The sequence below is a fragment of the Atta cephalotes genome (assembly GCF_000143395.1).
Source record: "Atta cephalotes unplaced genomic scaffold scaffold00018, whole genome shotgun sequence".
Lineage (NCBI taxonomy): Eukaryota > Metazoa > Arthropoda > Insecta > Hymenoptera > Formicidae > Atta > Atta cephalotes.
Genome location: NW_012130082.1, coordinates 4,300,851 through 4,314,705, shown reverse-complemented (window position 1 = coordinate 4,314,705; position 13,855 = coordinate 4,300,851). Strand labels below are relative to the sequence as shown.

Below are 13,855 nucleotides of genomic sequence, written 5' to 3'. Positions count from 1 at the left end.
TACTCTATATATATATATATATATATATATATATATATATATATATATATATATATATATATATAGAGAGAGAGAGAGAGAGAGAGAGAAATAAAAAGAAAGAAGGCTTATTATCGTGCGTGTGTGACAAATCGAAGATCTAACGCGTTGTGGCGTGAAACGTTTCGGGATGAACTGAGCACAATGGACATCCTCGTGTCCGTTTCGTAATTGGTGTCGAAGAGATATAAGATAGGAGAATAGAGAGGACACCAGGATAATCGTCGACGGGGAGGCCGTCGAGAGGGACGAGAGCAAAATGAGGGCCCCGTTGCTTCTCTTAGGCGGCATTGTTGTACTGTCGCTCGCGGTGGCGAGAGCTCTTTCGTGTGTGTGCTCACCGCTGGAGTGCGACATTCTTACCGACGAGGACTGTCCCGGAGGCCTCACCTGGGATCCCTGCAGGTAGGCGACGTTTACCCTCACCGCTCGGAGAGATCTCCAAAGAGAAGCTCCGGCTCGATACTGAAATACCAACGAGTTGCTTTGGAATGTGACTTGCACGCTTTTTATCCCCTTAGTTAGGAAGACTTTTCTTCCAGGATATCAGCGGGTTTATTATTTTTAATCGATTTTTTTCTATCGCGATTATATTATATATAGAATACTGGAACAGTTCAATTATTCGTGATATGCGGCAAAGCAATAAATATAAATTTGTGCCATACCATATAAAAGGTATTTTAATAAATTTCGATTATCAAAAAGGAAAATATATCGAATTTTATTGTATAAATGCATCGTACTTTTGGCACATCACGAATATTTACATACTAATTGCGTCTTCTCTACTGCAAAGATGTCATACTGTGCAAAAACATAATTTTCAATTTGAAACTGTATACAGTCGGACTCTTTGTGTTTCGTAGTAACAATTGTGTTCTACTACGCGTTGTAATTAGTTCCGAGTACAGCGAGCAATTAAAACGCGTGCCACAATAAGGCCCCCGCTACCTGCGTTTTTTTTCTCCGGGTAACGAGAAAATACCCTTCTTTGTTGTTCATCCACCTTCATCTCCTCTCGTGCGCGAATTGCATTTTCGCGTTAGCGACTCATTTGAAGAACAGCGAGGGTAGTGTTACCTATATAAAGATAAATCGCGCGCATGTTGAGGAAGGCATGCATGCACTAAGGATGGTGAAGCCTCGAAATGCTATACGATAGCGTTTATCATCGACGTGTTTGATATCCATGCGGCCGACACGCGATGCCCTTGGGTCTATTTTCATCCACCCACGCACACAGACGTGCGGACATTATTACGCTATTATACATATTCATACTATATATTATACATTATATACAGAGTGTCTGATAATTATTGACACAACGCTTGTGGGCAGGTAGAGCGGACTAACCTGAGTCGAGAAATTCTGTACCATTTTGCAATTTTCGCGATGATTAACGAGATATTAATTACGTTAAAAATCGTCGAATAAGCACGTATCCGCCAAATGCAAATGAAAATTGCAAAATAGTATAAGATTTTTCGACTCAGTTTAGTCCGCTCTATTCACACGAACGTTGCGTCAATATTTATTAGACACCTTGTATATTCCAATGAAGGTGGGGCATGCACCTAAGTTTAGGTATGCACTTGTGTTTTATGACCCGTACAAACAACCTGATGCAGAACAGGTTCGCGCTAGTAAATGGAGAACATTAAGAATAATATATAATAAAGTTAATAAGTATATTTACTACGAGAGAGAGAGAGAGAGAGATTCAAAAAATTTTGCAATTTGAAGAAATAATATTATATTATTATATAATTATTATTACACGCTAAAGCTTTATTTTATCATAATTTACATTTATGCCATGAATGTTTGTATTCGCGACGAAATAATGCTATCATTAATTATTAGTAAAATAAAAGCTGCATTATTTAATGCAGATATACATAAAATGCAACATATCGCAATACGCAATCATATTGCGTGATAAAGTATGTTGTAAACCACAATCTCGCGAGTATTACCGCCTTTTTTAGTGTAGAGAGCGAATGTATAGGTTACATCCCCTTTAACAAATATTTGCGAGGAAAGTACCAAGATAAATTCTATTTCGCGAGCGCGATCGATGGCAGCTTCATATAAGTGCGATAATGACACATTATAAAATCAGATTAATTACGCGTGTCAATATGTGAATGGCTAACAAATATTTGTGCATATAAGATAAAAGAAAAAAAAAGTAACATTATTTCTGCGATTAACGCGATAATTCGCAAGATTAACTTCTTCGCTGCGCAAAATAATGTTAGAAAATGTTATGTAAGAGTAGCGTATGTATGAACTAGATTTTTTTCTTCGTAATAAATATAGGAGAATGGATATCGTACATGCGCTATATACACACACACACACACACACACTCGGCGAAATTAAATTCTTTTGAACATTTAACTTATGTGCACCGAAAGCTTTAACATTGCAAAGGGTTCGTAAAAGCGATAATATCTCTATACAAAGATATCCATGTAAGTCAATCTTGATTAAATATTTCTATTAGATGTGTGCTTGCAAGGTAACTTTGACAATTCAGAGCCATTTCAAGTACTTTGGCTAGGTACATTATATAATACGCAATTAGAAAGCCTTTCATCTCTTCTATATTCACGAGTAGAGGGCGGATAAGACGACTCTTCAAACCGCTCTCCTCACAGCTACTCGAAGCGTTAGAAATGTGCGGTTGAGATTGAGATTTCTCCTTTTCCTTTTTTCTTCTTTTACGATCGAGAAAGTTACTCGTAAGATGAACAATTTCAGCGTAATTGCTTTTCAAGTGCGAGACAAAGATTGATGCTTGTGCGAGAATCGAATAAGAATCGTGCCGAATCGAGAACTGTGGATTGAGATCGAGCTGTGATTTATGCGTTAGATTAAATCTTCAAATAAGAGATGCGAATGTGAATTTCGTTGAGGAGAATATAGATGGATATTCATATCATTAGTAAAGCCTTATGATTTTTACTCGTATTTTACGATACTTTACAATACTTGGATTGCAAAAGTGGATTCTTTACGAAATTCATATAAGATCTACGTAAATCTTCTTTACGCAATTCAATAGTTTAGCCACCAAGCGTTCTGCTATTCTTCTCAACCACCTTCTGTACCTGGTCTTATTCGCCCTGTGTATTTTCTCGATATTTCAGCATATGCACTATAATACAGTCGCGCGCGTCGATACGTACAATATGCTGATTCGAGAACGTCGGAATTGAATTTCAAAGGAAGCGACACGCGTGCGCGGAAGTAGAGAAAGATTTTTCCAGAGTGGTCTCGAACAGTTATAGCATCTTTTCTGAGAAGGACCTTTGCGAATTCAATAGGTGTATCTAACGTTTATTGCTCTGTGGAATTTCCAGAAGTTCTTACGGGAATTTTAGCGATTTAGAAGGATAGGCGGAAGACCGTTATGACGACAGCGACGACAGCCATTGAAACGTTCGATACTGAAAGATATTCGAGTGATCTCAATGGCGACGAGGTAGTTTGAAGAGAGAAAAATTTTATTTTAGTCAAATTCTTACGTATAATGAGCGTGTCATTTTATGCAAATTTTCTGAACGTCAATAAGACTTGTCGATGTGGACAAGTAATATCACAGTGTTAATATTTGTGTCGCCATTAAAGACAACATCGATATCACACACATTATTTTTTTGCATTTCAATATTGCTTCATTTGTATGCAATGTCTCGATCTCGCGATATAAGGGATGGAGAGACACATATAATTTCGCGGATGCAACTGCCATACTCACTATAGAGTTCGCGCGTAACATATTTCAATGAAATTTCTCTTCTCCTCGTAAACATTCAAACGGTATAACGTTAAACATCGGTTTCAGATCGTTTGGAATCTGAATCTCGTATCGTTGTCTCGATTGCGGCTTTGGCTGGTACAATGCATGATCGAATATCGCGAATCGGGTATATTCGCAAATCTCATCGAACGCAATCTCATCGTTTCGTATTGAAAAGGGTCACATCGTTACAGATTGTATTGCTATAGAAATTTTCACTCTCCCATCATAGAGGAAAACCCAATCGTATTCTGGACCCTAAGTAAATTAAATAATGCAACATTTTTCAAATATAACGATTACTTTTTGATGTATTTTACAAAATGTATTTTGAAGAGTTATAGCGTTGTAGTATCTATTCGCGAGTGTTTTTTTTTTTGCAATTATTTTTCGTTGCATTCGAACAATTTTTGTCAAACGTTGTCTTTCTTTTATCAGATATCGCGATTTTATTTCAAATTTACGACAAAGAGAAGTAATCACTTTTTATCTCTTTGGTTCGAAAGGAATGAAACTTTCAAGTTGCTAAAAAAAGCTGACATACACTTTGTGATATTTCTCAGGCCCGCATTGTTTTCGCGACTATTAGGTAAGAGAAACTGTATTTTCTTATCAGCCCATGCGATTTGAAACTCATGCTTGGTGGAAATCGGCAAATACGACTACATGTTTTTCCATGAAATAATGATTGTATACGAAAGGGTATGTGGAACGCGGAGTGAAACTCCGCGTTCAGCAGTGTATCGGAAATTTATCGGAAAATATTTAGCATGTAATGCCATTGTTGGTCATGGCAGCTGATATGCGAATTAGCAATTGCCAAACAGAACAAATTATCCTTTTTTTTTGTTGTCATACAAACACAAGTGCATAACTAAAAGCATACAGTTCATTAATCTTTTTCCAGGTTTATTCCGATCTATCAACCTAAAAGCGATTACACATTAATTACGGCAAATAATATGAAACGCATTTGTGGTATGCTTTTAAACACAACAAAGCCATATTTCCTGATATTTAAAATATTTTTAAAGAATATGGAAATAAAAATATATAGATTCGTAGAAATGCTTTAAAAATTTAAAACAATAATTTTACAATAATCGTATGTATATATTTATAATAGAATTAATATAATTACAATATCGCTGATTAGTTAAAGTTTACAATGATAATTGTTGTATTTTCATATTAACTTTTAATCTTTTGATATCTTTTTTCCCTATAAGTTACGTTCTTGTGTCTTATAAGAATGTGCTGGACTAAAAGCTATATGGAAGTAAATTGTTTCACGGAAAGCAGCAAGGAATACATAGAAGAAAGACACCCTTCGTCCTCACTGCTGCTGCTGGGACGGCGTAATAAAATTCCTGGTTGCAGTTGACAATTTTCCGCGAGATTATTTTCCGTGTGGTACGCCGCGGGCTGCACCTTGAAATTCTTTCCCATTCTTTTTTCTCTCAGAACTTCGTAAGACTATCCTCCGTGCTGCTGAGCGTGCCGCTCGCAAAAGTGATATGCACTTGCATAATATGTAGAAGCTTCTCAATTTCTTACATCTCGCTTCAAGTCAAGTTTCTTCAAAATAAAAATGCAAATGTCATTGCACAAGGATTTACACATCGGATTCTAAATCTCATGATGTCTTATGAAAGATTACAAATATTGTAACAATTGATAGTTATAATAAATTCGATAGTAATAAATATGTATTTTTATACGTATTCACGTAGAAAGAATGATCTTGCTGAAGTGTCTAAAAATTCAGCTAAATTTGAAAATAATTTTATTGAACCATTAAAATAATTATGTAGGATAAATTAATTAATTCAAATTAATTAGCTTAATAGCTAGAATGTTATAATTTTTTGTAGTATTGCTCACCATACTTGAATTTTTTTACATAATTATTTTTTGATGGCTTAGCAAAATTATTTTCAGACTATTTAGTTAAGCTTTTCAGCAGAATCTTTTTTCCTCCTGTTCTTATAAAATTTGAAATGAATTTAAAATATTAAATGTTAAATCTGGCCATAGACGCCAAAGTACGATATTTAAAATCCTATTCTATTTTCATATGGAGAAAAAACGATTTTACTGAAATATTAAATATTTTGACCAGCTTCGAACTTGATTTGCGATGGTACTTCGGTTAATAAAGATAAACAATTAACAATATATAGACAGCTTAAATAATTTAAAATTGAAATAAATAAACAAAAAAGACTACGGGTTAAGCTAAATGTTTATTGCTAATGTTAATAGGAATAATATTTAAAAATGTAGATAGATACAGATTTGTAAATAATTTTGTTGGATGAAAATAATTTTCAAAGAACTCAATGTGATGAGCAATGCTACAAAAAGTTTTGACATTGTAATAAACAGCTTGAGAGACCTACATAATTATTTCAATAGTCGAATAAAATTTATTTTCAGATGTGTACCTAGCTAAATTTATAGAGACACTTCAATAAAATTGTTTTTTCAATGTTTTAAAATGTGAAAATTTTTATGATAAATTTATTCAAAATGTATGTCATTTTTATATATTTACATATAATTGGCTAAAGAAAGTTTTTGCTAAACTGATACTCGAAACTTTTATTTCCTGGCAAATATAATAACAGATTTGTATCACTTTAAATCAATGTAAACTCACATTATTGTTCTAATTGATTTTGAAAAGAAACACAGACGAAATCCTTTCGTTTCGTGAGTTCAAGAAAGATATATAAGGAATGCTTTATATTTTAAAACATTTGTATCCCCTTGTCGCCAGCAGAATTTCTTACAAGAAAACAAATAGCCGTATATTCGAATCAAAGTAAACTAATTAGCTATAATGCGCATATAGCCACTTTTTATTTATTTCGTCTTATCGTTTTGTATATTACAATTTTTTATTATTCGTTTTTCGTCGATAAAAAAAAAGAAAGATTGAATCTTAGTGATTCTGAAGTAAAGCTGAAAGCTGAATATATTTCCGTTACACGGCAAGTAACAATAGCAACTAATAATATCATTCGTTTATATCGCATAAAAACTAACTTTTCTCATTTTCATTCACATGTGCAAAATTTATATAACGGCGAGAATTAAGTAAAATCTTCTTTTTATACATTATTTTCTCATTCTAATATTTTGCATACTAAAGGTGAACATATGAAACATCGGATTTATGTATAATCTTATTGCCACGCAAAAATACATATAACACGCAGTAGTCCAATTATAACTTTTCGCTCGAGTTATTTTATGAGCTTGAAGTTGCCTGTCGCGCGTAAACTGACTTGATTTGTGTATTGAGTGTGTACAGCTATATCTTCCCTATATATGTACATAAAACGATTGATTTTATGTGTCTGCAGGTGTTGCAAAGTATGCGCGCGTGTGGAAGGCGAGCCTTGCGGCGGTCTCTTTGGTTTTTCGGGAACCTGCGCTGTCGGTCTACAATGCGTAATCATGAATTTGCTAACTCGCAGTCGAGAAGTGGACGAGGGCGTCTGCACGAGTAAGTATATTTATGAGAGAATTTTTATTTAAAAAGAGATTAACATTTTTATTTAATTAGACAATAGAGAACGGTAGAGAGAATTCTATTATGAAAATCAAATGCACTTATATGGGTGTGCATCTCGAATTCCCGGCGATACTGCAATTACAATGCTGATAGAAACGCTAATAAAAACATCCTCGATACCGTTTCTTTGTCGCAATTGGACAAACTGGTAGCAAAATATACTACCAATTGCCAGTAATGAACTTTGCTCTTATACAGAGAATTTTTAATTCTTTTAAAATTAAGTTGTACTAAAATAAAAAGACGTTTGCATTTTTAATTCCATGAAGTTTTTGTTAAATTTCAAGCACGTTTTAAATATCATGGCTTTTATCAAGATTTAATTCTTTTAGTGGTAATATGTTAATTCTATTATAATCCTCGAAAGGATTTCTTTACACGTATATATTTCTCAACGTGTATTCATAATGAATATACAGAAATAATATATAATAGTGATTGTCTTATCGTGTGAGTAGTAATGTAACGTCATTCGCATTTAATAAGCTCAAAATTGACAATAAATCTTTGTGGATAATGTTTCTAGATACGTGTGTGTTGATACGATTGTATCATGAATGTAGTTTCATTATCCCTTTTGGTTTATACTCTATCGTAAAGCTATGCGGTATTCATGGAGATAATTGAATAGCTCGATATGAGAGAAACTAATCATGGATGACAAATGATGATTATGCAGTTATTATTTCACGATTTTTATCTGTACAATAATAGCACAATGTATAACATTGATTAGATAATTACAGTACTTATTTTACATTTAGTAGATAATAAACTTGAGAAGTAATAACAAATATTTGAAATTTTTTATATAAATTATTCTTTAAATTTAGTAATATTTTTATTTAATTAATCAAGTATGTCTGTGATATATATATATATATATATATTGGAGAATATTATCGTAATATATTATTATGAAGTTTTTCTCTCCCCCTATGTAATAGTTATTGTTTTTTCTTGTAGCACGCATACTCGCTTTATCTTTTTCCAATACGTGGCAAGGTCAGGTAAAACAATCGAGGTCATTGATATATGGAGCGACATAATGATAAAATCAATAATTATTATAAATTTTCTAAATTAGAAAATGTAATACTCGTTTAATGTAATAGTTACAATTTCCGAGGTTGATGCTAGTAATATCAATCCAAAGCGAGTTCTAAACTTTGAAATTTCCTGCTGTTAATATTCCGCGGTGTGTAAACCACGCTTATAATTTATATGAAATGAGTACAGTACTCGTAGTTGCAGGTGAATAATATTCTGTACGGAGTATTAGACAATGTGGTAGGTGTTCGTATTTCTGAATCTGAATATATGTATCAAAGCACTTTAAAACGACGATGTCGTTTGTTTTTATTCATGCAATTTCCATAATTTTTTTGTTTGCTCGAATTAAAAAAATCTTATAGCAATCGAGGTCATGGAAAAAAAGATTACGTTGTCACGGCTTTTGAAACTTGGATAGGACTCTCCAAATGGAAAAGTTAGTTTAGGCAAAGTCACGTTTGCATGGATACATTACTTTTCACTTAGAAATTTTTTACTATGCTTTGTATGTGCCAAGTATTGACCCTTCCATTTCTCTATAGTAACTCTAAACCAGCATCTAAAGAATTTATTATTGATATACGCATATTTGAATCTTTGCGATACGAGTCATACATGATGATTCCATTTTTCCTGGAGCTATTTAATTAAGGTTACTGTAAAATTTCGATAAAAATATGTATACTATTTTCTATAGTTCGATTACACGACAATAGTAAAAAATGCTACTAAATTAAATTTGGTTGTAATTCTTTGCTAATTTTTTGTCTCTCCGTTATTATGATCTTTTTTGTTATCTCTGTAAATAATGATAAATTCTATAGTAACTTTTCTTAGCATTTATATCGAAATAGATAAAGGAGAATAATACAATTAGTATAAAATTAAAATTATTAATATATCTCATATATCATCACTTTTCTTTCTTGCAATTTTAAAACTTTGCAATTTTGATGTAATCAGTTGTATTTTGATTTATATATTTCTGTGCATTGTTATTCAATGTTATTATTGCGTAAGAAATGAAAAAATTTAAAAGTAAAAACTACAATTTTGTTTGAAAAACTTTGTACAATTGTCTATACGTTTGAAAATAGATTAATGATCTTGAGATATTCTTCTTCTTATAGAGTTGTTCTTGCTATAGTTTTTCTTTTTAATTTTTTTTAAGAAAGAACTTCTAGTTCTAGTATTAAATATAAGCAGAACAATGTTTAACGATTCTTATTCGCGTATCATCATAATTACTCTGAAAGGGATGCTCGCTTTCATTTTCCAATTCATTGAATAATCGAGTCGCAGATGCGCGTTTTTCAGGCATTCAATTTCACCGTGAATCCGCGTATTTCCTCTTTTTCCTCATTTTTTTTTCCATCGGCTCGATGTCCTTTGGCTCCTTTGAAAGTTCTTAACTCTTTGAACAGAATCATTGGTGAATTTAGGAACGAACGATCCCACCCGCTCGCGAATCTAATTGAATGATTTTTGAACTTGTTATAACTCGGATTTTCCAAACTTCCAAGTCAAATGACGATTTTAGAGACTGGAAAAGGAAGTAATTAAGGGCTGCGAAATACTTTCATGAAAAATGTTCTACACTTTCAAAGGGCTAAACTTCTCTGTAATAACTTTGTCCGTGCAAAAGGGTTTAATTAGCGTAGGAATTCAAATACAGTATTAAGTGTTCTCATTTAAATTTTACAATTATTTGATTAAATAATTGTGTTTATAAATTAGAATTAAACAGATCGTGACAATGTCAATCTCCATATGTGCCTGTAATAATAATAATAATAATAATAATAATAATAATAATAATAATAATAATAATAATAATAATAATAATAATAATCTATGTTAACAATAATAATAATAAGTTTAACAAAATATAACATTATTATAACAATAACATTAATTATAAGTAATAAACTGAAATTGATATCGCAAATTTATATAATTATAATCTGTTTCTGAATAAATTAATATTGGTGTGTGTATCCTCGAAATGTCTAAACGCGCAATTGTTCTATTTAATATTCTATATTTCGTATTGCGTGAATTCGTGTAACACATTTCTATCTATGTCACTCTACGATCATTGTGATAATCGTCAGAAACGAGAGACAACTATTGAAGGGGATATTGATGTGTTTACAGTTTCGGATTTTATTAACAGATTCGGCAATAAGAGTAATCGCGTCGAATATGCCGTTATTCGATGGTGACGTGCCAATTCAGTACGCAATCATATGAATTTTCGATCCACTAGCTAGGATCACATCGGCGATCCTTTAAACTGAACTGATGGGCGGCAGAAATATGAAATCGACAATATTTGACCTGCATTAACAACGTACTAGTGGCATATCACTTTTGCGTTTTCGCGCAGTGCGTGTCCGGCTCAATTCATGCATAAGTACGACATGCATCCAGTCGGAATACAGCAACGTGCCTAGATTTAGTCAGCGTGAAAACGAGGATGGCTGTTTTAACGGGAGATTTGACCTGGAAATATTGACTTGTCTCGATTCCCAAAATTTCTATACCACGTTTGCGTTTAAACATTTTTCTGTCAAATAATAAAGCTTTAATCTCGCTATTTGTAGAGACAAACGCGAGGTAATTCGTTTCGCGGCGTTTACACTTCAATGACGGCTAGACACGCGAAAATGAATGCACTTGTTTCGAGAACGATATATATACCTGACATTTATGATACTTCATATTCAGTATTTGCATCGAGTGCTACTATATGTCGCGATAAATTAATTATATTTGTTTAATGCTTCCGTTTTGATGTAACGTTGCTATTTGGACGACCGCCAACATAAAAGATATATATCTAATGTCATTTCAATTGTCATAATTTTGTGTCGAATATGTTTTGAGATAAGTCTCTTGTCATAGCTCTGACGAGCTTATAAAACCAGCTTTGTGATGATATCATAATTATTTTGAATGTAGACGCAATGTATTTTATTCATTTTAAGATATTTTTATGTTAAAAGAAAATAAGCACGATTTATGTATCAGCAACTATATTTATTTACGATAATTACGATTACCTCGTTAACTGAATTTCAGAATCTCTGACATAGTACAAGATTATATAGTCCTAACATTCACTTCCATTATGGTTGATACGTAATTTCGCGGATGACGTTCCTGTATATTTGATGGCTGTTCACACAGAATCAGTACTGTAAAATTAGTTGCACTGTTCTCTTGTCTCAAAGTAGAGGAACTATCCTTGTTTCATGTGCAGAAAGGTACTAAAGGGCCGCGCTTGTCGCGCTTGTCGCGGAACTCAAACTCGAAATTGTCTTCAACTCGACACTTCCGATGAACTTTGACACCGGCATTTTGGAACGCTGCAATAATAACTGCTCTTGTGAATTATCTTCTCATTATTGTCTTAAAGCAGATGGTAATTAAGTTAACCTGATTCGATCTTTTGTGTGCCTTAATACTTGGTCGCTTCTTCTGTTCCTTGTTTCTTGGTCGAAAGTTTTCTAATTTGTGTTATATTTCTAATTTGTGTTATATTTTAGCACCTTATTTCTATTATTAATTCTGTATGTTCCGTACTTTATTGAATGACGGAAAAGATAATAAATTCTCAAAATCTAAATAATTATTATAATTTTATAAACGTTGACCGGATCTTATCTTCTCTCGTTTTAAATTACGTTATAGAACCTACTGCTTTCACGTTAATCATTGAGATCGTACAGTGAATGAGGTCGAAGTTTTTTAACCGGGAAAGAGAATCATGAATTCCAGCGAAGTCCCTGTTCTTATTTGGCGCCTCTCACGAACAGGACACGCTTTCGCACTCAAATTTTGTGCACGTCGCGAACGCGAGCTGCAGCGACTGACTGCTTTAAGGACGAACTCGTGTACGTGTCTTTAGAAAATGAAATTGCTTCCGATTTCGCTCTCGCCTCTAGTGATGTCGCGCTGCGGGAATGGATTAGCCGACTTGGGCCTGGCAGTGAGTTTCGCATGTAGCGAAATCGGCTTAAGTCATGGTGGTAACAGCCGACACCGCCTGGAAATTGCTCTAGACTTTGTAAAATAAATGGTAGGTGAAAACGATAACTTAGGAATTGTCTATTTTCACTTACAATCTGATATGCAGATATTCATCTGTGAAATCTGCATTTATATGACATCGTGTTGTTTGCTTTATTAGTTATTCATTGGCTGGTAGTTTCTAACCGACAAGAGCTATTTGTAATTCTATCGATGCGTTATCTGTAGGTAATAATATAATGTAAAAACAGATTTTTATGTTTAAAATAATTGACTGATTTCCTTTAATATTCATAATTTAAATCTTCATTAATATTACATAAGCTAGAAAATTAAAACGCATTATATACATATAATATGTATAGATTCTTTTTTATTTTAAATTAAATTCTGAAAATATATGAAAGTTTCTTATTATTTATGTCACTGAGACAAAAATAGGTGGTATATTATATCATCTATATTTATGAACTTAACGTGGTAATGTAATCTATTAATAGTAGTGATGTTTATAACATTTGTAATAAGATAAATTCTCAGAATACTTTTATAAAATATCCTGAACATTTCTTTAGCATGAGTTTTTAATTTTTATTCATTAACTCTGACTCTCTGTATTCTTTTGATCTGAAATTATTAATTAAATTACAACGTGGTTATTGTAACTGAATGAACAACAAAATGCTTCACTAAATTGAAGCAGTCCCCGAGAGCTAAAAAAAAAAAGAAAAAACTAATATGTGTATCGCAACAACAAACAGAATGCAACCTGGAATAACTTCGTTACATACTATGCCTTGTGTAGTTATGTATTGAAATACGACCGAAGAATCGCAGTTGATTCAGCCGCGTGACTCGTTACACGCGGAGTCAACCGGCGGGAAAAAAAAGAAGAAAAAAAAGAAGCGTTATCGCCGGCGGCGTTTCGCGTGTACTGTATGCACGTGCAATCGACGAATCAACCGGGCCACGAGATTTCAAAAACGAACGTCAATCAGACGGGTCACCAAACTGTCGCTGGACTAACACAGTTTTACAGTGACGGGTGCTGTTGGTCGTCGCAATGCTGCTGATCGATTTCTTCGTGCATCGATGACGTGCGCGTTTAGGCGAGTAACCCCTATATATGCAGGTACGAAAAATATTCTCTAGAAAGAGAGAGAGAGAGAGAGAGAGAGAGAGAGAGAGAGAGAGAGAGAGAGAGAGAGAGAGAGAGAGAGAGAGAGAGAGAGAGAGAGAGAGAGAGAGAGAGAGAGAGAGAGAGAGAGAGAGAGAGAGAGAGAGAGAGAGAGAGAGAGAGAGAGAGTAGAAGTAGAGAGTAGAAGAGAGAG

At 33.4% G+C, this 13,855-nt stretch overlaps 1 protein-coding gene across 1 annotated transcript in view; it reads left to right on the top strand.

Moving 5' to 3' along the window:
• Positions 1-298: 298 nt before the first annotated feature.
• Positions 299-13,855, top strand: part of LOC105618898 (cysteine-rich motor neuron 1 protein) — a 45,572-nt gene continuing 32,015 nt past the window's right edge. The window contains exons 1-2 of the mRNA XM_012200428.1: positions 299-444; positions 7,225-7,367. Of these exons, the coding sequence (XP_012055818.1) occupies positions 299-444; positions 7,225-7,367 (289 nt within the window). The remainder of the gene's footprint in view (positions 445-7,224; positions 7,368-13,855) is intronic.